General features: G+C 40.1%; 1 protein-coding gene across 8 annotated transcripts in view; it reads left to right on the top strand.

The window, feature by feature from the left end:
• The window catches only part of PRUNE2 (prune homolog 2 with BCH domain), a 146944-nt gene that overhangs the window by 20933 nt on the left and 104352 nt on the right, over positions 1-21659 (top strand). For all 8 annotated transcript variants that reach the window (XR_009244446.1, XM_058657391.1, XM_058657396.1 and 5 more), the window contains exons 2-6: positions 5030-5134; positions 7487-7689; positions 9810-9973; positions 16305-16457; positions 18589-18683. Coding sequence is in view for 7 of the 8 variants with exons in the window: in XM_058657391.1 (XP_058513374.1) it covers positions 5030-5134; positions 7487-7689; positions 9810-9973; positions 16305-16457; positions 18589-18683 (720 nt within the window). In the remaining variant the exon portion in view is untranslated. The remainder of the gene's footprint in view (positions 1-5029; positions 5135-7486; positions 7690-9809; positions 9974-16304; positions 16458-18588; positions 18684-21659) is intronic.

The following is a 21659-nucleotide window of genomic DNA, read 5'->3' as shown; positions in this document are numbered from 1 at the left end:
ATTCCATATTTGATGTACTTACTTTACTTATCTGAAAGGCAGAGGAGACAAAGCCAGAACCACCATCACTGTTTCAATCCCCTGTTGTCCAAACAGCAGGAGCTGGGCCAGTCAGGCTCTCTCAAAGGAGTGTCAGGGACTCAAGAACTTGAACCATAACCTGCTGCCTCCTGGGTGCACAACAACAGAAAGCTGGAAAGGGAGCAGAGCCAGCCCTCAGACTCAGGCCCTCGCAAGCTCCTTAGCGGCTCCAAAGGCCAAGCACCCACCCCTCAAATGAGTGCTTGAACAAATCTGTATTGAATATCTAACTAGCTTGTTGCATGTACTGTTTATTTTTGAAGTGATATGCGCTGTGTGTGTGTGTTGTGTGTGTGTGTGAGAGAGAGAAAGCATGAGAGTCACCTGGAAGGTGAAGTTCTTCTGTCACTGAAAAACATACAGTGTAATAAATAATGGTATCATTAAAAACTATCATCTTTACAGAGTGTAGTAACTGCTGTGCATGTCCCTGCTACATTTCCCTGTGAACCTGCCCAAGTTCACCGTGCTCGCAACCCTCTGCTACTGCCGGTCCCCAGCTGCTTGCTTAGCTGTTCGTTACTGTCAGGTCTGAGTGCATTTCAGGCACGCCAGGTGTGTGGTTTCACTGGCCTGACGTTTCCTCTAAATACAGACATTTACGCTCGCAAGTGTTCAAGCAATGGATTTTCCTTATGATAACAAAAAGCTGACTGTGGAGAAGCGAAGCTTCTGGGAAAAGTCTTTGGGGCTCATCTAGGCTTGTTCAAAGGGGGAGAGGACCTGACTAATTAGCTGCAGCCCTTCTAATCTGAAAGACCAGAAATAATTAAGCGTCTGGGTAACCTGTGTCCCATAGCATCCGACTTGGAAGGGGCTGATACGCTAAGAGGCTCTGACCTCACTAAAGGAAGTGTCTGGCACACATATGTTTTTGTTGGTTGGGTGAGGATTGTAAAGTAAATGGATAAAATTGTACTGATGTCAGTTTTACTTGGATATGTTTTATGTGTGGAAAATCCAGGACTTGATTTGTATTGCATCAAGGGAGGTTGACATAAGATAGAATCTCATCTCTGAGTCTCTGGGGATACGGAGACTTGAGACAGGAAGTGGCCCACGGACCTACTGTGAGAAGAACAGAATGTCTTTGGGTTGGGACTCATGGGCTGGGTTCCATGAAATAGCTTATTTTTGGATGGAATCATCATTGCAGAGTGACCATGTACCAGATTAGAGGGGCCTATTATTAGCTGCCCTGGACCTCTGAAATCACTCCCCAGGCTTTTCTTTGCTGGTCTCCTGTGCTTGCTCTATTTGTACTATAGAGTAGTATTTGTGCTTGTTCTACTGTTCTCTATGTATGTAGTAAGTAGTCCAGGAGTGGCCCTGTATGCAACAATTCTTAACCTCAATTTAAAGAGACAAATCCTGTACATTTCTTGAGCTCACCTACACCTGAATCTGCATAACTAATTTCATATTCTATTCCTCCAAGCAGGCTCAAGCATGAGAATGATGAGCCTTAACATCTACCTTTTGATGCCCTTCATTTTTATCTTACCATAGGGTACTGGTAGAAATTGGGGACTTGTAAACATCAGTGATACTCTGGGGTCCAGCTTTTCATGTTCTGAGCTCATGGATGAGCTCATCTGATAGTGATAGCCTGTTTACTTGGTCCAGTATTCTCAGGGTGAAATTTTAGGTCATTTTATGGATTGTTGTGACATGGTTTCTGGAAGGTGACATTAACTTGGGAGTACTCCACTGGAAATTCTTATGGAGATGCAGGGGGGCTCTGTGGCGCTGGCACAGGGTAGCCTGTATTGAATAAGAGTTGGGAGGTAGAGGAAAGGGTGTCAGAGCCTAGGAACTGGAGCATGAAGTCAGGATGGTAGATGTGGATAAAAGGCATTGGAAGAAACTTTGTGCAGGAACTTGTTTCGAAGGATAAAGGATAAAGGATAAAGCTTGCAAGATGAGATACATATTTTTGTCATTAAACCATGGCTCCATCACAGGCTACTGTGATCTATAAAAAATGTTGTTAGTCTTCTGACTGTTCGCCTTAGAAGATTTGGTAAGACAAATGAGGTAATGTCTATTCAGACTTCCAAGACTCTCAAAAAAAATCAGCATTCTGCAGCAATGGGATTATCTAATGTATTCGTTGTGTTGTAATGGAGTGTAACTGCATTGCATAGTGTTTTAGATGCTCCTAGAATATACGAGTGTCTTGAATAGGAAAGACAATCTGATTTTCAGGGTGAGAGCATGACCTGGACTAGAAACCCCCAGATATGCAGTCAAGTTAGCCAGCTCAAAGTTTATAAGGTTAAGAGGAGGTTGGGAAAGGATGAAATGAGAACTATATTTGGTGATGATGGGGAGCCAAGTTACGATTGTTTTTCAGAAGTTGACATCATGCTTGTAAATCCTTCTGCTTTTATTTACTTATTTAGAAAGTCAGAGTTAGGCATGTGTGCGCATGTTCACGCACATACACACGGAGAGGAAGAGAGAGTTATTAAGAGACATGTTCCATCCATGAGTTCACTCCTCAAATGGCCGCAATGACCAGGCCAAATCCTCAGCAGGAGCTTCACCTGCGTAGCCAAGCTGGGTGCAGGGTCCCCCACACATGGGCCATCTTCGGCTGCCTTGCTTAGCCATTACCAAAGAGCTGGGTTACAAGTGGAGCAGCCAGGAAACAAACTGGTATCCATATATGATATTGGCATCTGTTGTATATGGTAGCTTTATTTGCTAAACCACAATGCCAGCCGTTCATGTAATTTTTTTAAGGATCAATGTCTCAATATTTTTAAATATATGTTTCACTTAGCAAGATTAAGAATTAATATTGGTCCTGCCTTCCATGTCTGTGATGATGGACTGTGCTTTTCCCTCCTTCAAGATTTACTTACATTCTGGGACTGGTGTTGTGGCATAGTGTGGAAGGCTGTCACCTGAGATGCCGAACGGATCTCAGTTTGTGTCCTGGCTGTTGCACTTGATATCCAGCTGCCTGCTAAATGTGTCTAGAAAAGCAGAAGCAGATGTTCCAACCACGTGGGCTCTTGCCACCCACCTGGGAGACATGGAAGAGGCTCCTGGGGCATCTAGGGATTGAACTAGTGGGTGGAAGATCTCTCTTTCTCTCCCTCTCTTGTCCCTCCCCCACCCCTACCTCTCTGTAACTCTGACTTTCAAAATAGATAAATAAATAAACCTTAAACAAAACAAAACAAACAAACAAAACCAACTTCTTGTTTCTGGAAACACAACTTGGTCCTTCCCTTGTTTATGACCCTGGTACCAGCAATTCCATATACGTAACAAGTTTTTAGATTAGTCAGTAAAATAATAGATCATTAGAGTGTTTTATCTTTGTTCTACAAATAAATCAGTAAGTGTTTTAAATTAAACATTACCAGGTTCTCTTTTTCCAAAGCCTTTTAGGGGCAGGGTCTAAATTAGCTTTATTTTTTAAGATTGATTTACTTGTTTATTTTTTGGAAGGTCAGATATACATAGAGGAGGGGAGACAGAGTGAAAGATCTGTGCATTGATTCACGCCCCAAGTGGCCACAACATCCAGAGCTGAGCCCATCCAAAGCCAGGAGCCAGGAGCTTCTTCTGGGTCTCCTACACGGGTGCAGGGTCCCAAGGCTTAGGGCCATCTTTGATGGCTTTCCCAGGCCACAAACAGGGAGCTGGATGGGAAGTGGAGCTGCTGAGATTAGAACCAGTGCTCTTATAGGATACCGACACATGCAAGGTGAGGACTTTAGCCACTAGGTTACTGTGCCAGGACCTCTAAATTAGCTGTTTAGGGCCAGGTGAGTGGCTCAGTAGTTAACTCTCCCATTGTAACACCCACATTTCCATGGTGGAGTGCCTGTTTTAATCCTTGCTGCCCTGCTTTCATTATGGCTTCTTGCTAAGGCACATAATAGAAGGTAGCAAGTACTGGGTTAGGCACTGAGTACCGGCCACCCACATGGAGATCCATCATGAATTCCAGGCTCTTGGCTACAGTCTGGTCCAACTCTGTTTCAGGTATTTGGAGAAGTGAACCAACAGATGCATGATTCCTGTCACTATTTTCTCTCTCTCTCTCTTCCTTTTAAATAAAATGAAAATACATACATTTTTATTAAAAATTGCCCTTGTGGTCAGTGATGTATAGAAAGACTTAAGCAATTGATGAAAAAATTGTCAGAAACATACATATGTGTCATTTCTGACATCCAGTACAAGATCAATTCATGTTATATGCTGGACAGCTTTGCTACGGAACTTTTTAGAAGTGGTTAGTTCTTTGGAAGGTGCAAAAGGATGCCAGCCTTCCATAAAATAGTTTAGAAATTTATTGAGTTACCAAGAGAAAGAGCCAACATATCTTCTATTCCAGAGAAGGGACCATTTACACTTTTTAAAAATAGCTACTGCAATTTATATTTTTAGAACGACACGACTCATATCCCTCTCAGTTAGGAGGGAAAACATTACAAGTTCTATTTACCAAATTATAGAATATAATGCAGAAAAAACATACTTGCTAGTTCAAAATGGACAGGCAAAAAAAAAAGAATTCTTACAAAACCATGAGTTATTTGCCTACTTCACAAGCCAGGAACTTATGAACACAAGTCAATTTGTTCTTAAATTAAGAACATCTTATATAAGAAAATGATACGGGCTGCCATGCACTCGTTGCTTGAAATAAAAGGATGTTTCACTCAAGAAATAACTCAGAGATACAGTTTACATGTAGTTACGTTGTTGATGATCTTCATAAAGCCACAGTTCCTTTTTCTAATTTAAATAAACATTTTGGAATACTAAGCACATTGTATGGTTTTTGTATTTCCACTTAATGTTAAATGTATGCTTTTTGTGCCATTGTGTGTGTGTATGGCGCACTTGAAAGATGATCGAAACATTCCTGTTTATGTTAATGGTTGCAGATGAAACTGTGCCCCTTTTGCGTTTGTTTCAGAATCGAAGCAAACGCCTAGAAAAGGTCCACGTGGTTATTGGCCCTCAAGCCTGTGACTTGGACTCTCTCATTTCTGCCTTCACTTACGCTTACTTTCTTGACAAGGTAAGGGCAAAACAAGGTACACATTCCAGATTTGAGTTGTTAGAGCATTTATAAGAGAAACATTTTCTAGAAAAAGAAACTTACATTTCTTGTTCTGGTTTGTTATTGCTGAAAATGAAGTGTTACAACCCATTAATCAATAATTTTAATTGATTAGTTATGTGTTGAGATGTTTTTATGGTTATTTATCTTAAGTGAACAAATTTATGGTTTTCACAATACAGGAACATGGTGATACGGATACACACAGATATTTTTTTTTCTTTCTTTTTTTTTTTTCTTTCTCTCTCTTTTTTTAACTTTAAGGGAGAATAGGCAGTATTTGTCTTTCTGGGCCGGGCTTATTTCACTCTACAACATGTCTTCTAGTTGAGTCTATTTTGCTGCAAATCTTACCAACTCTTTTTATAACCATTATTTCAATGAAGTCAGTGTTTTCAAATAAAAATATGAAGATGTTTATAGGAATTGATTCTTTGGGGGGCAATTTAGAAAACTAAAAGGAAAAACCAAACTTGCTTGTTTTTGTTTATCATTATTGTTATATAGCTTTACCCCTGGCAGTAGAAAACTATGTGACATGAAATATGAGCATATTCTCTCATAATGAGAAGTCAAAGAGACTTTTCAATTACTTTAAAATTCTTATTCCATAGCATTCATTAGTGTATTAAGAATGGGCTTTTGGGTTCTAACACTGTGATTGTTTGGGTGCTATTTCTAATATCATAGACTTTTTTAGCTTTCAAGAGTTAGGTTTATTTCATTCAATTTTGTTTGGATCCTTGAATCTCTGACAGTATACATAGTTGATCTAGAGTGATTTAAATTAGCATGAAACTCAGTCTTCCAGAATTGCTTTAGGGCAGCAGCTGACAAAAGCGTAGGGTAAAATATTCTGATCTCTATATGTGTGCTTTTTAAACAAATTTATCTTAAAATTTGTTGAACTTTACAAGGGAGATTAATTGGTAGGAGAGAATAAATGTTCCTGTGTCAAAGCTTGCATGTTAAAGACTAATCTTATTAGCTGGACTTTTTGACTTCTTGAAAAAAATGTTCCATGTCTAGGGAACATAGACTTGACTAAGCTGGACTGATTTTCAGACTGACAGTACCAGGGACGTTTAAGGAAACTATGTAATAATAACACCAACAGCTGCATGGCTTATGTGAATACAGCAGCATCCAACAAAAGATGCAGGAGAAGCAATCGTGAGGGATAAAAGAGAGAAAAAACAAAGATGCAGGACCCACCCTGGCACTAAGTGTGAAGACGGATGTGGAATCGCTGAAGGGTTGCCTGCTGTGAATTTTGTCATATCCCAGTGCTTGCCCCCTCATGCCGCCACCATAGGAACTGGCTAGCTTTGCAGCTTTGCTTCTCTGACCTCATTTAAATGCTGCTCACTCACTATAGCAGCTGAACCCGTTCTACAGATATGAAGATCTGAGGCTCAGAGAGGAAAATGACTTTCTCCAAGTCACGATGTAAAGTCGGGCTAGAACATAGTGGGGACCAGGTTGTGCAAGGATACTTTGAAGCCACATGATCTTGACTCCCACACAGATTCTTCTCCATGCGTGTGTCAATACCAAGCATCAGATATAACTGTCAATTAGGAGAAATAGCTTGACATACCTGAATTGCTAATAACTCTCATGAATTATGATTCAATATAGGTTAATAGGTGAGAGGGAAAGAAATGTTTTGGGGAGTGCCTTTGTACTTGTACACTATGGCCCTGAGTAATTCATTTATTTCCTTCAATGAATGCTTATTAAATGCAAAATTTTTATGAATTGGGACACATTCAGTTGAAGAAAAGACTGCAAAAGTTACGCTTTCTTCATGCTGGAAAAGCAGCCAATTATTAAATACACAGTATAACCATGACAGAGCTGGTGACAATGTACACCACGTAAAATGTCACTGTTGCCAAGCTACAGATTGTTTCAATGATAGAAATTATCACTGTATATGCAACTAATTTTATAAACCTCCCTTTAAAAATATTCCTGCAGGAAATTTATTGTGAAGTAGAATTCTTTAACTCTTACACAGCTCTTGCTCCCCCAGTTGTCACAATACTTTTAATAGGAAGTTTATTATAAAACATATCTTTTATAATAGAGCAGATCATAAGAGATTGCATTCTGATAATCCATGGAGCAAACTTAGCTTAAATATGAATTGTTTTAAAACTTACAAAAATGTGTTGTAAAAATTAGACTGACATTCTGTTTACAAGTAACCACTGTGCTTGTGAAAAACCAGTTGTATTTGCTGCTTTCTTCCTTTGTGGTTTTTTTTTTTTTTTGCAATGATGCAATCATGTTTTTTCTTGGTAGGTCAGTCCACCAGGGGTTCTTTGTTTACCTGTGCTGAATATACCCCGAACTGAATTCAACTACTTCACTGAGACAAAGTTTATTTTAGAAGAGTTAAATATCTCTGAATCCTTCCACATATTCCGAGATGAAATTAACCTGCTGCAGCTAAATGATGAAGGGAAGTTGTCTATAACGCTTGTTGGCATCAGTGCCCTGGCAAGGTAAGACACACCGAAGTTCTGAGAGTTTGATCCTTGCTTGAAGGATTAAACAGGATTTTTTGTGGAGGGATTTACTCAAAGCAGAGGATGTTTAGAGCAAAGTGAATGTCTTTTTAAAAAATTATGTATGAGAAAATTTGAGCAATGCCAACTCTGTTTTCGCATGTCAGTGTGACATTTGAAAATGAGAGTTCGTAAAATCAAGCGATCTATTAGTTTGAAACCCTTGGAAACATTTTCTTATAGTGAGCTAATAGTCCTGTGTTTTAATGCTATAAATATGCAGCAAGAATTGAAACATTAGATATAAGTGGGTTTCTTAAGAGAAATATTTAGTTGTAAAATGGAAAAGTAGGTAGAGATGGGAAGTTCACAATGTTTTATGCTATTGGAGCAAGATGGAGTTTTTGAACCTTCATATAGTTTAACTTCATGTAGTTTATTTTATGGACAAGAAGTTACAGACCAGGTGTCTTAAATGACACTCCAGGAACACTAAACACAGCAGAATATGAATTACAATTTGGAACTTTTGGCTTCTTCAATGAGTACCTAAGGGTTTCTAATTGATACAAGTATCAAAAGCTACAAAAAGAATAACAGATTCTTTGCCTTCCAGGACCTTACAAAAATACTATTTTGACAAGTTCTCTATATCTACTAAATTACAAGTCACCAGTTGAACACTTCAGTAGTTCAAGATGAAGTCTTTTGCAGTTTGTCCAGTTGCTAATTGTTGTGTGACTTTAATCAGTGGATATTGATCTTAGCATACCTAAAACTGGAACCTCATGAATTTTAAGATTTAACCCTTTTAGTGGTGAATACAATGTGATAAAAGTCATGTAATTAATTTAATACAGGGTTTTAAAAATAACCCATCTGTCTGAGGATATCCTTAGCAAACTCCTTTGAATAATACTGATTCATTAATTCTTGACAAGTGACTGGAAGCTGTTGGAACAGGTGTTTGACTTCAGTTACAGCGCTCAAGAGTACTCATCTGCTTGACAGAATGTATGTGATAACTTTTTAAAATCAATAGATGCAAGTTGATATGGATAAAAAAACAGTGCATAAAATCAAAGCAGTGACTTCTGGAATGTGTGTGTATCGGTCAAACTCAGGGGGAATTTGTCACCAATTAACATTGGCAAATATACGCTGATTTTAAGACTGAAGTTGTGAACTGGCTTTGGAATTGTTTATGAAGGAGAATGCTTTTCAAAAATCAATGAGATCCTTATTTCCTGCATTGCCACTCATCTGTTTTGACAGGCAAGAAGAACTAAACTAGTTTCATCCATACCTTTCTTCCTGCCTTTGATAAAACCCAGCTCTATCTCATATATAAAGGATGATGGCAGAAGCAAAGAAATATGGAAATGTATTTTCTATACCACCAGTGATGAGGTGTGCAGGCTTTGATGCCAGATTGCTAAGTATCAGTTAGTCCACTCCCATAATTGTTTGGTCTTGGATAATTTTCTTAGTTTGATTTGCTTTAGTTTCCCCATTTTTTCAAATGAGGATTTCAATAGATTGCATTTCATTGAGTTATTTTTTAAGTTTTTTTTCTTTTCAAGGCAGAGTGATAGAGAGAGAAGCAGACACACAGAGGTAGGAATCTACCATGCAGGTTCACCCCTCAAGCACCTGCAGTAAAGCACAGAGTTAGGAAGCTGAATTGGAAGTTGAGCAGCTGGGGCTCACAGCAGTTTGTCTAATATAGGACCCAGGTGTCCCAGCTGTTGGCTTAACTCTCTGTGCTACATGTCTTCCGCTTTGTAGGGTCATTTTGTAGTATAAAATAGGACACACTTAAAGCTCATGCGTTAGTGTATGGCATGCAGCGACAGCTCAATAAATATTGGCTATTATTTCCCAACTGTGAAACAAGAGACAGGGCTGCTTGAGTGTGAAGTTATTCCAAGATTCTTGGGAAGCATTGATAAAGGATGGGAATTCATTGATAAATAAAAGGTGCAAAGCCACGGAACACAATTCTCTCTGGAGTCGTGCACGGCTTTCTGGCTGTGGAGAGGAAGTGAGTTGTGTGGGAGCACAGTCAGAAAACATGCCCCATCTCATGTTCTTGTACTTCTCCACGTCCTTAACAGTGAAGACAAGGCTTTAGAATCCGCCGTGGTCAAAGCCATCAGTCCGGCGGAGCAGAGGGATGTGGACGCCAAGTTCCAGGAGCCCTCCTCCTCGCTCGTGCTGAGAGAGCTTCTCCGGGAGGCTCCTGAGCTCGTCACCGAGCAGCTGGCTCATCTCCTCAGAGGTGAGAGATGGCTCTTTCTATTAAATACTGGAAGGCTTAATGGAGTGTCTCTGGGCCTGCTCATGCAGAAAGACTGCGATCCATTCTTAGCTTAACAATCCTTTTCAAGACCACGGGAAGCTTCATCAGAGAGGCAGGGAGTAAAGAGTTTGTTAAAGAGTAGCATTATATTGAATATTAAAAATGTGCATTTAAAACTAGGCATGAGAGGCCTTTGCCGTTTCGCTAGACAAGAATATTAAATGGCACGGCTCCACCTCTGTAGGGGAGCGGGAGCGGCTTCCCCTGCTGTGTTAATGGCTTCCAGAGGCGATTCTTGCCTGGAGACAGTGGGAATGGGGACCAGAATTCCAAATTCCCATGTGGAAATATCTTCTGCTACCTGAGCGTGCTTACTCCATAAAGTACTCTTTAGGTGGCAAAATGCACATCGTCAGCACCAAGCCTTTGATGGCCACTTCCAGTCGCTCGTTCTGCAGGATAGCCCATCTTCATTGACCCTCAAAGCTGCAAGTGCAGACCTGCCTTCCATATCTGTTCAATCAACTTCAGACAGAAAATATTTCAAACATTGTCTCTGTATGAAAATACAACGTTTTTCCTTGTGCTTATTCCCAAAATAGAGCATTGTAGCAATTGTTCGCATATCATTTGTATTACATGAGTCATATAAGTAACCTGGGGATATGGGAGGATGTGTGTCGGTTCCTTGCAAGTGCTACACCATGTGACATAAGGAACTTGGGCATCCTTAGACTTTGATATCCCTGGGGGTTCTGGAAGCAGTGGTCTCTGCAGAGGCTTCAGGATGACCGTGGCCCACTAATCTCCCTTTTTCCCCTCCAACACTGCTTTCAAAGAGTGAACTTCAGGATAGAAACTGTCAGTCAACTTGGATGCCCCAAAGTTGCTTCAAGAATTCCGTTAGGACAGACGCTGTTGTGAATTTTGTATGAAGCACCTTCTTTTCTCAGTGATGCAGTTTGAATGCAGTGTGCATGGATTGTTTTACCCTCAGAAATGCTTAACAGTGATAAGTGGAAAACAGTGAGGAACACACTGAAATGATTCAAAAGGAAAGAGGCTGAGACTGTGCTAACTCAATGCCATTAGGGGCTTTCTCCTTCCCTTCCTCTCTCTCTGTCTTTTCTTGGGGGGAAAGATTCAAGAGTATATGGCTCTTGCAAAAGTTTTAGAGTGAATGCTAATGGTTGCCATAAATATTTTTATGACAATGGATATCTGTAATAGTGCTGAATGAGACTCTATGCTCTTAGCTAAAGTAAGCATAGCCATTTGTGGTTGGGACAGGAAAGTGGGATGGTAAAAAACAGTGGAGATCTCAAAGAGAGAAGTTGTTTCATAGCACAAGTGTGCTTCATAGTTCAGGGAAGCCTGGAGAGGAATTTGTTTAATACCTTGCAAACTAGGAAACTTGTTTTGTTGTGTGAAAAAAGTACATGTGTTATTTGGTAGGAAGAAATGCTGTCAATAGTTTGTTATAATTTTCTATAAGTAATAACATAATAGAAAATTGTAATACCTTGGTATGAAGATATGACTTTGGTATTATTGTCACTGATGATGGGTTTCCTTTGTTGGTTCCCTTGGTGAGAGTTGGCAGAGCCACTAAAGAACAGAGCTAAGACACACGGTCTTGGTGTTAACATCAGAGAGGCCTTTGAAGTGGCCTTGGCCAGCTGAGAAAGCTCTGCCTGTGACAACTACCGGTCCTGTCACAGTAGTGGTAGATGAACTCAGTGAAGCCGAAGGGGTATCAGGTGGTTGTGGCTTACTCCACGGGAGATTTGGCCAAGGTGTACGTGTGTGTGAGCGTGTGGATGTGGACATGCAGGCGAGATGAAAAGGTGCTGAGTGGCATCGGGAACAGAGATCTAAAGGGTTGTGAGTTAGGCTGTAACTCAAATATTCAGAAGTAAAATGCATTCCTGGGACCCAGGCCAATTTTTAAAAGCTCTTGAAACTTTAGTAAGAATAAGAAAAAGTCTGTCACGTGATGCTCTATTTTCTGAACTCAAACCTAAATTTCATGATTTGCTAATCATGTATTGACACCAAGTCTATAAAGACTAGTTTTCTAATACGCAAGTAGCTTTAACATTCTGCACCTTCAGAGGTCCCCTTCGTAAGCAGTTATGACACCTCTTTATATTTTGGGGTGCTCTAAATGGTAGTGCGACATACATTTCTAGAATAAGTATTTGTAGATTCCTCTGGGTTTTGCAAGAACATGAAAGTATTATGTGCACCTTTGCCATGAAGAATGTCAGAAAATGTCTGTTTACAAGTGCCATGAAACTGAATATTTACAGCTGAAACATGAGAGAATCTTTAAAAGCATCAGAATTAGATCTCAGTGGAAAATATATTGTTATAAATGTGCCAAAAGAACCCCTGGATGTGTTATGCACCAGACTGATCGTTCTTTTTTTGTGTGTTTTGGTGGTAGTGTCCTCAGCATACCATGCTGGGACACACTAATTGCTATAAATAGATTTCAGGTGGGCCAAGGTATTCATTCTGATAGGTCTTGAAGAAGATTCCAAGTATGCTTCAAGATGTTCCTGAACTGGCAAAAGGTTGGGCCTATGCTTCCTTGTTCTTTTTTGTTAACTTCACTTCTGCTTAACTTCTGAGTGCAGGCGAGTGTCCCAGAACTTTGTCCTGGGATGGTTTTCTCTGTCCGCTATCAGTAGTTGACCTCACTGTTTCAAGATTGTATGAGACACAGCCTGTAACTCTGACCATGGCCTCGCTTTACAATTCCAGACTCACTTCCACTGCCCATGTGATGTCTTTATAGGCATGACTCATTAGCAGCGCCAGCTTACCATGGCCTGAAAGGCATCTGCGCTTCCTGTACTGCCAGCCTGCTTTTACACCAGTGTCCCCACTCACTGGAAGGCTCTGCTCGCTGTACTTGAATCTTTCCTTTACTTTCCCACCCCATTAAACCATCAGCATACGCCACTTCCTCATTTTTAAAAGACGCAACTGAATTGTTCCTTTTCCATCTGTGTTTCTGAAAAAGATAACTACTTAGATCATGAAAATCCCCAACCTTTTGTCCTTCCGTGTAGTCCACAGGAGTGTGACAGGAAGTGTGTATTATGGGATAGACACTTCCTTGTCCTCAGTCTGTGAGGTTCCTGTAGTAGCTTTATTTTTAATCTGCTTCAGTTTATCCTACTGACTTTGTTTTCCAATCTAATTTCTCTACTCTGTATGTTGGGGGTCTAAACACAAGACATATTTTTTCAAATATTTAAAAAAAAGTATTCAAAAGGTAGAAATACAGAAGAGACTAAGACAGAGGAGAGGCAGAAGGAGAAATCTTCCATCCACTGATCTGCTCTCCAGATGACTACATTGACAGGGGCTGGGCCGGACCAAAGTGAAGAATCCGGAATTCTGTCTGGGTCTTCTTCGTATATAGTAGTGGCCTAAGTACTTGGGTACCTTCTGCTGCTGTTAGTGTGGGGTGCAGACCATCATGTTTTTACCGGTAGGCCAAACACCCATCTGAGATAGAATCTGGTTTTAAAGATGCTGTTAAAAATCATTTTCATATCAATTAGAAGCATTTGTGCTTTGTCAGTGCGGAAATGACCTGCTGTGTTTCTCTGACGCTCTCCCTGACACTCTTTCCTTTGAGACGGGAAGGACAGTTCCGTTAGGACCAGAGTGTGTTCAGGCTTGTACAAGATTCATTTCTCTGCTTCAGCTGATATCTTTTAAAATAGCTACACCTTACTGTTTTCTTTGAACAAGACATATTTTAACATTTAGAAATTTCAGGACACACATTCCTGACCTCCCGCTTTCTCCTGAAAGGTCGGTATTTCTGCAGCATGACCTGCTTGCTGCTTTGTAAGATAAGAAAGTGCCCTTGCACATCAACAACGTAAAGGGCCTTGCTTTATGGAAACACATCTTTCTGGTTCCCGCCTTCCTGTCCCTGCTGGCTCTGTGTTCCCACGTGGTTTCTTTTTCTTTCTCTTTTCCTCTTCTTTCCTTCTTAATCTTCTCCCTCCTCTGAACTGCCTTTAATATGTTTAAAGCCACATGATTCAGTGTGGTGACCTGATGTTGGGGCTTGGTTGAACCCTGAGTTTATGCCAAAAGCAAACAATTACTGACCTTTCTGGCTCCCCAACCTGTATTCTGTTATTTCCTTAGAGGTGTGAACTAGAGGACTCTTGCTCAATTTAAGATCCATTAAATTGCTGCATCATCACGTGTGTCTCTCTGTGTGTGTGTGTGTCTGTGTGTGTGTGTGTCTGTGTGTGTGTCTCTGTGTGTGTGTGTGTCTGTGTGTGTGTGTCTCTGTGTGTGTGTCTGTGTGTGTGTGTCTGTGTGTGTGTGTGTGTGTGTGTGTGTGTGCATGTGTCTAGGACCCTGTGGATAATTAGACTTCAGCCATTGATGACTGTACTTTACTCCAGTTGCCTTTCAGGTGGATTTGTATGAGGCTCGACAGAAGCCACAAGACTAAGAGTGAATCAGCACCGCTGTCCTGTGCTTTGGCTAAGTAGAGAAGCTGTGTCTTTAATACACAACTTCTTTCTTTTGGCAGTTCCATTTGACCTTTCATAAAGAATGGTTGCTGGCTATTTTAGTAACCCGATTAACAGCTTCAAGCAGATCCTTTTAAGGCGCTCTAATAAGAAAGGACCAGAGCCAAGTATTTTTTCTCTCTTGTCCAAACGGTGAATCATCCCTGTCCTGAAATGGTTACAAAATCCAATGGGAATGACATCATCATCCACTGTGCTCAGGAAGAGCAAAGGCTGTTTGGCTCAGGAAGATTTCTGGGGACAGAAAGAAGAAATGATTGTCTTTGCTATGTGAAGAACCAAAATGATTTCTCCCTCTAAGTGTCATCACTGCTGTTGTCATACAGCAGGTAGCCTCGCTCCTACATGCAGGATGATATTAAGTGCTTGAATACTGTGTTTTTTATACCTCTTCACACAAAAATGTGAGCTTAGTGCTATTTCCCTTTGATTCCTGCTCTCCACCCTGGCACCTACTTTCTATTATGCATTCTTTATTTTTGTTTCTGTATGAAAGCAAAAATCAGTTGTGGGGTGAAAGAAAAGACCTTTCAGTCTCTTCTCTGCCAGGAATTTATCGTGCTGAATCTGCTGTTGCTGTGCTGAATGTCTTCTCCAAACGGCTCTGACTTCATTAGTTCATGTTTAATATTAATGCACCACAATTGCTTTTGCCAAGAGGTCCTTCGCTTTCCCACTCTCTTGAACAAAGAGTATTGTGGTGGATTTTTTTCCTCATGGTTATGACTGTTTCAAGATCATCGTTTTCCTTGTTACTTACTGTGGATTCTTGCCCCACTTTCCAGTCTGTGACTTGCTGCCCCATACTTTCATGTATTAGTTTATCCCCTCCCTCCCCATGCGCCAACCTAAGTATCTGGCGGACTCTGTAGGGAATCATGAGTGTATTTGAGAATGAGTAAGGGATTTATCCAAATCCAAGATGTGTGTGCTGTGATAGATAACAGGTGCATGTGAGGGGGGATTTTTCAGGGAATACTTTTGAAAACAAAAGGAAGAAAGTCATAAATGCTGTTTTGCAATGAGGATCATCGGTCACGGCATCTCCTTGTAGGAGCTGGTATTTGCTAACTGGTTCTCGTTGTTGTTAGTCACATTCCAACAACCACTTGCTACTAGGCAGATGTTTTCATAGAAACAGTCATGATTGCAAAGTTGGAGGTTAGTACGGCTATTTGTAAGACTGCAGTTAGGACTGGTAGTTTCATGTGGTTGCTTTTATTGTGTGTTAGGTCTGTCCCATTGGGACCTCCTGGCTCCATTTTGGTACTGAGAGCTTTCACACCAGCTTCAGTATGCACAGTTCCTTCTGATAGATTTGTAAATTCAGTTATCTTTTCCCCAGTGTGTCTAATCTGCTGTAAACACATTTTTGAGTTCTTAAGTTTAGTTGGAAAATGTATCATGTGATTCTTTTATTTATAGATGTTCGTTCTCTACTGAAATGCTCCAGCTAATTTTTGAATTGCTCTTGTTTTTCGCTTTGACTATTTTCCTAATGATTTCTTTTTCCTCTGGAATTTCTAGTCATTTGCTTATAAGTCTAATTTTTGTTTGTCTGCTTTTATGGAAAAATCGGTGTGCTGATTATCTCTAGCCTCTTGCACGTTGCATTGTGCAGATTAAGCCAGAACTAAGGAGGGAAAACTTAGATCATAGAAAATGTTGATATGTATGGCTTTCATCTTGGCCCAGCTGCACAACTTATGGGTGTTTTGATTCATGATTCTCAGGTAGCATCCTTTTCAAGTGGATGGCCATGGAACCGGAGAAGATCTCAGAAAAGCAGGAAGAGATTCTTTCTATCCTGGAAGAGAAGTTTCCTAACCTGCCTCCAAGAGAGGACATTATCAACAGTCTGCAAGAGAGCCAGTTCAGTGCTCAGGGTGAGTGACTCTGATCTACAGTGAGTGCTGTCGGGTCCCAAAAGGTGAAGTTCATTGTGCTTCTGGGACCTCTGTTGGCTCAGCTGGGAGCAGGCAGCTCTATGTGGAGCTTCTCTCTCAGGGCCTTCATGACTGGCTGTGTGGCTAACTCATGTATCTAATACATAGCCCCAGAGACATCCTTACCCACAGTCCCAGTCCCAATAGAATTTTATTTTGGGATTGTGGCAGGAATAATGTCAGGTTTGATGGAATTTTGTAAAACAATTTGGGCAGGAAATGGGAGAGAAGATGGCTAAGAGGATGAAATTATTTTCTAAGCCTAGGCTTTCTCTGTCCAATGAATTTTCCAATTGAACTGTTTTGTAGTAATTGACAGTTTTAATCCACTGATTGCCTAGAATATACAAGGTTAGGGTGGCAAAACTTCATCAGGGTGACTTTACTGAGTTGTCAGAAAAACTTGAGGCACAGAAAGGCTTCATTCTTTTCCAAAAGCAAACACAGCTGGAGAGTCACCAGATGATCTATCTTTCAGTTGCAATCATCACATTATATAATTTTAATGTATAAAAGAAACAGAGCCCAAGGCAAAACAGTTTGATTGGAGAGTTGATCACAAGTAGGAGAATGCATTGAGTTACAAAGCAAGTTGGCTCAGTTGGAAACCAGAGCTTAATCTCACTAGGTAATGCTGGGAAGAGTCAGGATTACATCACTTTAGGGATGCCCAGGAAGTGCTCACCTGGGCACCAACATCTGATGGTTAAAATTTCAGGAATATTGTGAATTGGTTCATGTTGACTTGGAAGCTTAAAATTAGAGGAATTGATTTTGCAGAAACTATCAAACACTTCAAATCTAGTTTCCTGGATGATTATTAATCGTTCACCAGAAGATCGGGGAGGCGGACATGCGAGAGCTCTAATTCTCCCAGGATAGGCTCTAGTGCCAGAACAAGGTCTTGGAAGAAGAGATGTAGTTGGTAGTGACTTAACTTCAAGCTGGGTGCCCTGGGATATGGGTGCAGCACTAAAGGCATCCACTGTACTTTCTGTTGTCCATTCCACGTACAAGCATCGTTATACATAGTTGTTTATTGGTATACATTCTGTTATTCATTTTCAAGACTATATCGAACTTTAGCCCAGTGTTTTCTATAAGGCGTGTTATGCTGAGTACAAGAGTATGGCATTTCAATCTCTAAGTCAAAGGAAGATATTTAGTTCCTGTCTATTTTCCCAGTCCACTGCATGTGACAGGTTGTTCTATGTTAGTGGAAGTGGTCAACCTCGATGTCTTAATGTGCATCTGGGAAGAATATGTATGTTTCTACTAAGCTTTATTATAGATCTTCTTACCAGAAGAATGGGTCTAATGAGGTCTAATAACGAAGTATGCTAATTAGATGTCAAGTCTCACTATGCACTCTGATGGTTTCACCATTTTGGATTATTCCTCCTATTGATTTGAAATTTGCTCCTATTGCCAGAGCTGATTACAACTGTGACTGGATCAATTATAATAGTTTTATAGGCCACATTTATAAATTTTCAGTAAAACAATGGCAAATGATCCCTTAAGGCAATATTTGAACAAGTTGAGTATTAGCTGACCCTTGAGTACTTGTTCTTTTGGGATTCCTTATTATCACTGGCTTCTGGTTGGACTTGATCAATGGGAAAAGTTGATGGTACCTAGAGAAGGTGGGAGGGAGTACAAGGTTACAGTATTTCTTCCCCACTCTGTTTCTGCTGTGGGGAAAAGTTCATTGTGACCCACACTGCCCTGCCCCTTTCGACAGCCCAGGATCTTTTTCCTCTTCCTATCACTTTGTGACACTTTCACTTACTGACTCAGTCCTGCCCACGACTTTGCAAGTGTGTTGCCACTAAACTTCTTTTAATGCTAGGCTTCTTTTAAACACTAAAGAACCTTCTTTTACATCATGAAGAGGGATTTCTCTATGCTGCTGATATCCTGAGTTAGATTTTGTTGCTAATGTCATTATGGCCTCAGCGTATGTGTTTATTGTGGATAAAAATGATAAAAGAGGGGGAAATAATGTCACTAGGCATTCCTTTGGTGTTACAGAGAAAAGGATAACAAAGGGCTTCTCTCTCATCCACAGGTCTAAGTATTGAACAGACCATTTTGAAAGATCTAAAGGAGCTGTCAGATGGAGAAATAAAAGTGGCCATTAGCACGGTGAACATGACCCTTGAGGTAACTTTGAGAATGCCTTTTCTGCAATGATAGATTTCACACAATTGCAATCTGAACAAACAGGGTACAAAGTGCATTCCACAAGGCAATGATATTTTTTTTTCTTACTAGGAATGTTTCTTATGATAGATTCAGCATGGAGTATGGTTTACTGTTTGGGTGAAAACATTGTTTATTCCATGAAAAATATCAAACCTAAATTCTCAACATGAATACCCTTTTATTCATCTTAGAAACACAAAACTTAGAACACAAATACTAACATGTGAGTAAATTAACTTGTTTAATCATACTGAAAACATCCGTGATTGGATTCGTTCCCTTATTTTCTCTATAACACCTTGCACAGTTCATAGAACTTTCTGGGGAAATAAGTTGTCCTTTGGCCTTTGTAAACTCTCTGGATGCATGTTATCTTGATAGCAAATGATTGTAACTGAAGGGGTAATAAGGAACTTCCTTCTAGAATGTTAAATGAGCAACTTGGAGTGAAAACTCCTCTTGCTTTTGAGTATTTCCTAGGTAAATTATCTTCTCTCTACTCTGGGAGGTTTTCAACGACTTGTATGTTAATCTTAATTAACCCAACTAATGGGGACTATATTTTACAAAGACACATTGATGCTGTTGCAGAAGTCCCTGTGCTTTCATGGCTGCATGGTCTCAATCAAGTCATCCACCTTTTCTTGAGGCACCTGGATCTCAAGTCATGTTTGGGGAAATAAAATTTACTGTATGATAATTTGACTCATAGGTTTTAGAATTGCTACATTGCTATTTTTTTCTTATGATGACTGTGATTGTATCAATGCATATTTTTCTGTGCAGTCGCAAGTGTATGTATGTGTTTTGTGTCCACCACATCTCAGAAAGCCCAAGATCATGGAAAGTAGCCCTCTTCTGAGATCTCCTTGTAAAACTCATTCCCAGTTGATCAACACTACTCTTCAGCTCATAGTTATAAATGAATGCCGGGGGGCAAACTGTTACCATATTATAGCATGTCTCATGACTTATAGAGCATGCTTTCATTGAATATAGTTAGTTGATAAAACTGTTTTGGTGGACCTTCATTGATAAATCCTTCATATAATTAATTGTTATGAACCAATACAAAAGTATATGCACTTTAGGGTGTAGTAACTAACTAATTGCTCCCAATTAGGAATCTGCTTTGTATTAGAAACCCAAGGAGAGCATGGATCTTGCAAGGGTCAGTAGCTCTGAGAATCATTTCTACTAGTTCAAGCCCTAGGGTTTTCTTCCTTCCTCCAGCCCCTGCCTCTCGCCATTTAATGACATCTTATTAGACTTTAAATGCCTTGTTTGGGATTCCTTTCTAAATTAACATAAAACATCTTATAATTGCTTAGGGAACAATTTGCAGTTAGAAAATTATTTTAAGGTTATTAATATTATAGACTTCTTATACCTTTAATAGAGTTCCATTTACATTATAGGAGTATACAAATGGCTTTTACAGATATGTTAAACTGTAACTATTTATGAAGCAGAGTAAGTAATAAAATGATCATTTTATCTTGACAGTAATTTGCATAGAGGTCCAGTAATTAATCAGGTGGTTAAGTACATATCTCTGGATGTGCTGTATGGTCTTCTGGGAGGAGAGGAGGATACGTGTGTGTATAAAGAAGGGTATACAGTTTAATTGGCAGAGTATGTGCTTTCTATTTTTGCATAATGAGGATATTAAAAGGGACCGAGCAATGTAGAGAGAGAGCCCCAGTAATGTTCAATAGCTTCCTTGCAAGAGGAAAATTTACATTGTTTACTCAGTCTGCCAGTTTGGTTTTCTCTGTAGTTCATTCTGGGCACAATTTCCACTCCTGTTTGGTTATGTTTCAGCTTTCCTTTTTCATTTCCATTCACTTCCCTTTGCTTAAAAAAAATGAAATGTTTGTGGGAAAAGAAAAGATCAATTTATATTGGTGCAAAATTTTTTGAGATCATGCAATAGTTTTTCTACAATGCATGTGTTCATGGGCTGGTGTTGTGGTGTGGCAGGTGTACCTGTGACACTGCAATTCCATAGGAGCACTGGATGGAGTCCTGTCTGCTCCACTTCTGATCCAGTTCCCTTCTGAAACTCCTGGGAAGGCAATCAACTAGCCCGGCCATTTGACAAGTGAACCAGTGAATGAGGGTTCTCTCTTTGTCTCTCCATATCTCTCTGTCACTCTGCCATTCAAAATAATTTATCTTTTAAAAATAGCACATGTTTTTCATGAACTTTTTGAAAGTCATGTGCTATGTAGTTCCTCAGAGTGTTTTTAGTTCCTTTGATTCCGTACACCTCATGTCTCCTCCTAGAGCCAGGACCTTCATCATGACTCATTACCCCTTGATTTGTTTATTTGAGGGACGGTAAGAGTTCTTATCCATTGGTTTACTTCCAGATGCCTGCATTAATGGGGTAGAGAGTGGGTAGCCAGAACTAGGTCTCCTGTATGGATGGTAGAAGTGAGCTATTTGAGCCATCTTCACTGTATCCCATGGTGCACTTTAACAGGAAGCTGGAACTGGGAGCAGATCCAAGTACACAATCCAAATACGCCAAGATGGGGCGTGGACTTCTTAACTGATGACTACCAGGCCAAAGATCCATCCTGAAACCCCAAATTTTTATTCGGATACCAGCCATCATAGACTAGAGTTCACTTAATGATCCCATTTTATTATACCTACAGCAACCTTATTTTCAAATGAGGTCAGATTCTGGGGTACCAGTGGTTAGGACTTCCACATATAATTTGGGAGGGGCCCAATTCAACCCATGACACATTTTTCATTGTCCAGACAGTTTAAAAAGATAAAACTTGGAGCTGGGTAGTGTGTCGAATAAGCCACCAACTGGGATACTCACACCCCGTACTGGAATTCCTAGGATTGATTCTTACATCTGTTTTCAATTCAGTTTCAATCCAGTTTTCTGTAAATTCATCTGGGAATTAGCAG

The sequence above is a fragment of the Ochotona princeps genome, chromosome 31 (assembly GCF_030435755.1).
Source record: "Ochotona princeps isolate mOchPri1 chromosome 31, mOchPri1.hap1, whole genome shotgun sequence".
Taxonomy (NCBI): domain Eukaryota; kingdom Metazoa; phylum Chordata; class Mammalia; order Lagomorpha; family Ochotonidae; genus Ochotona; species Ochotona princeps.
The sequence above is the reverse complement of the archived record's forward strand: the minus strand, read 5'-3'. Positions and strand labels throughout refer to the sequence as shown.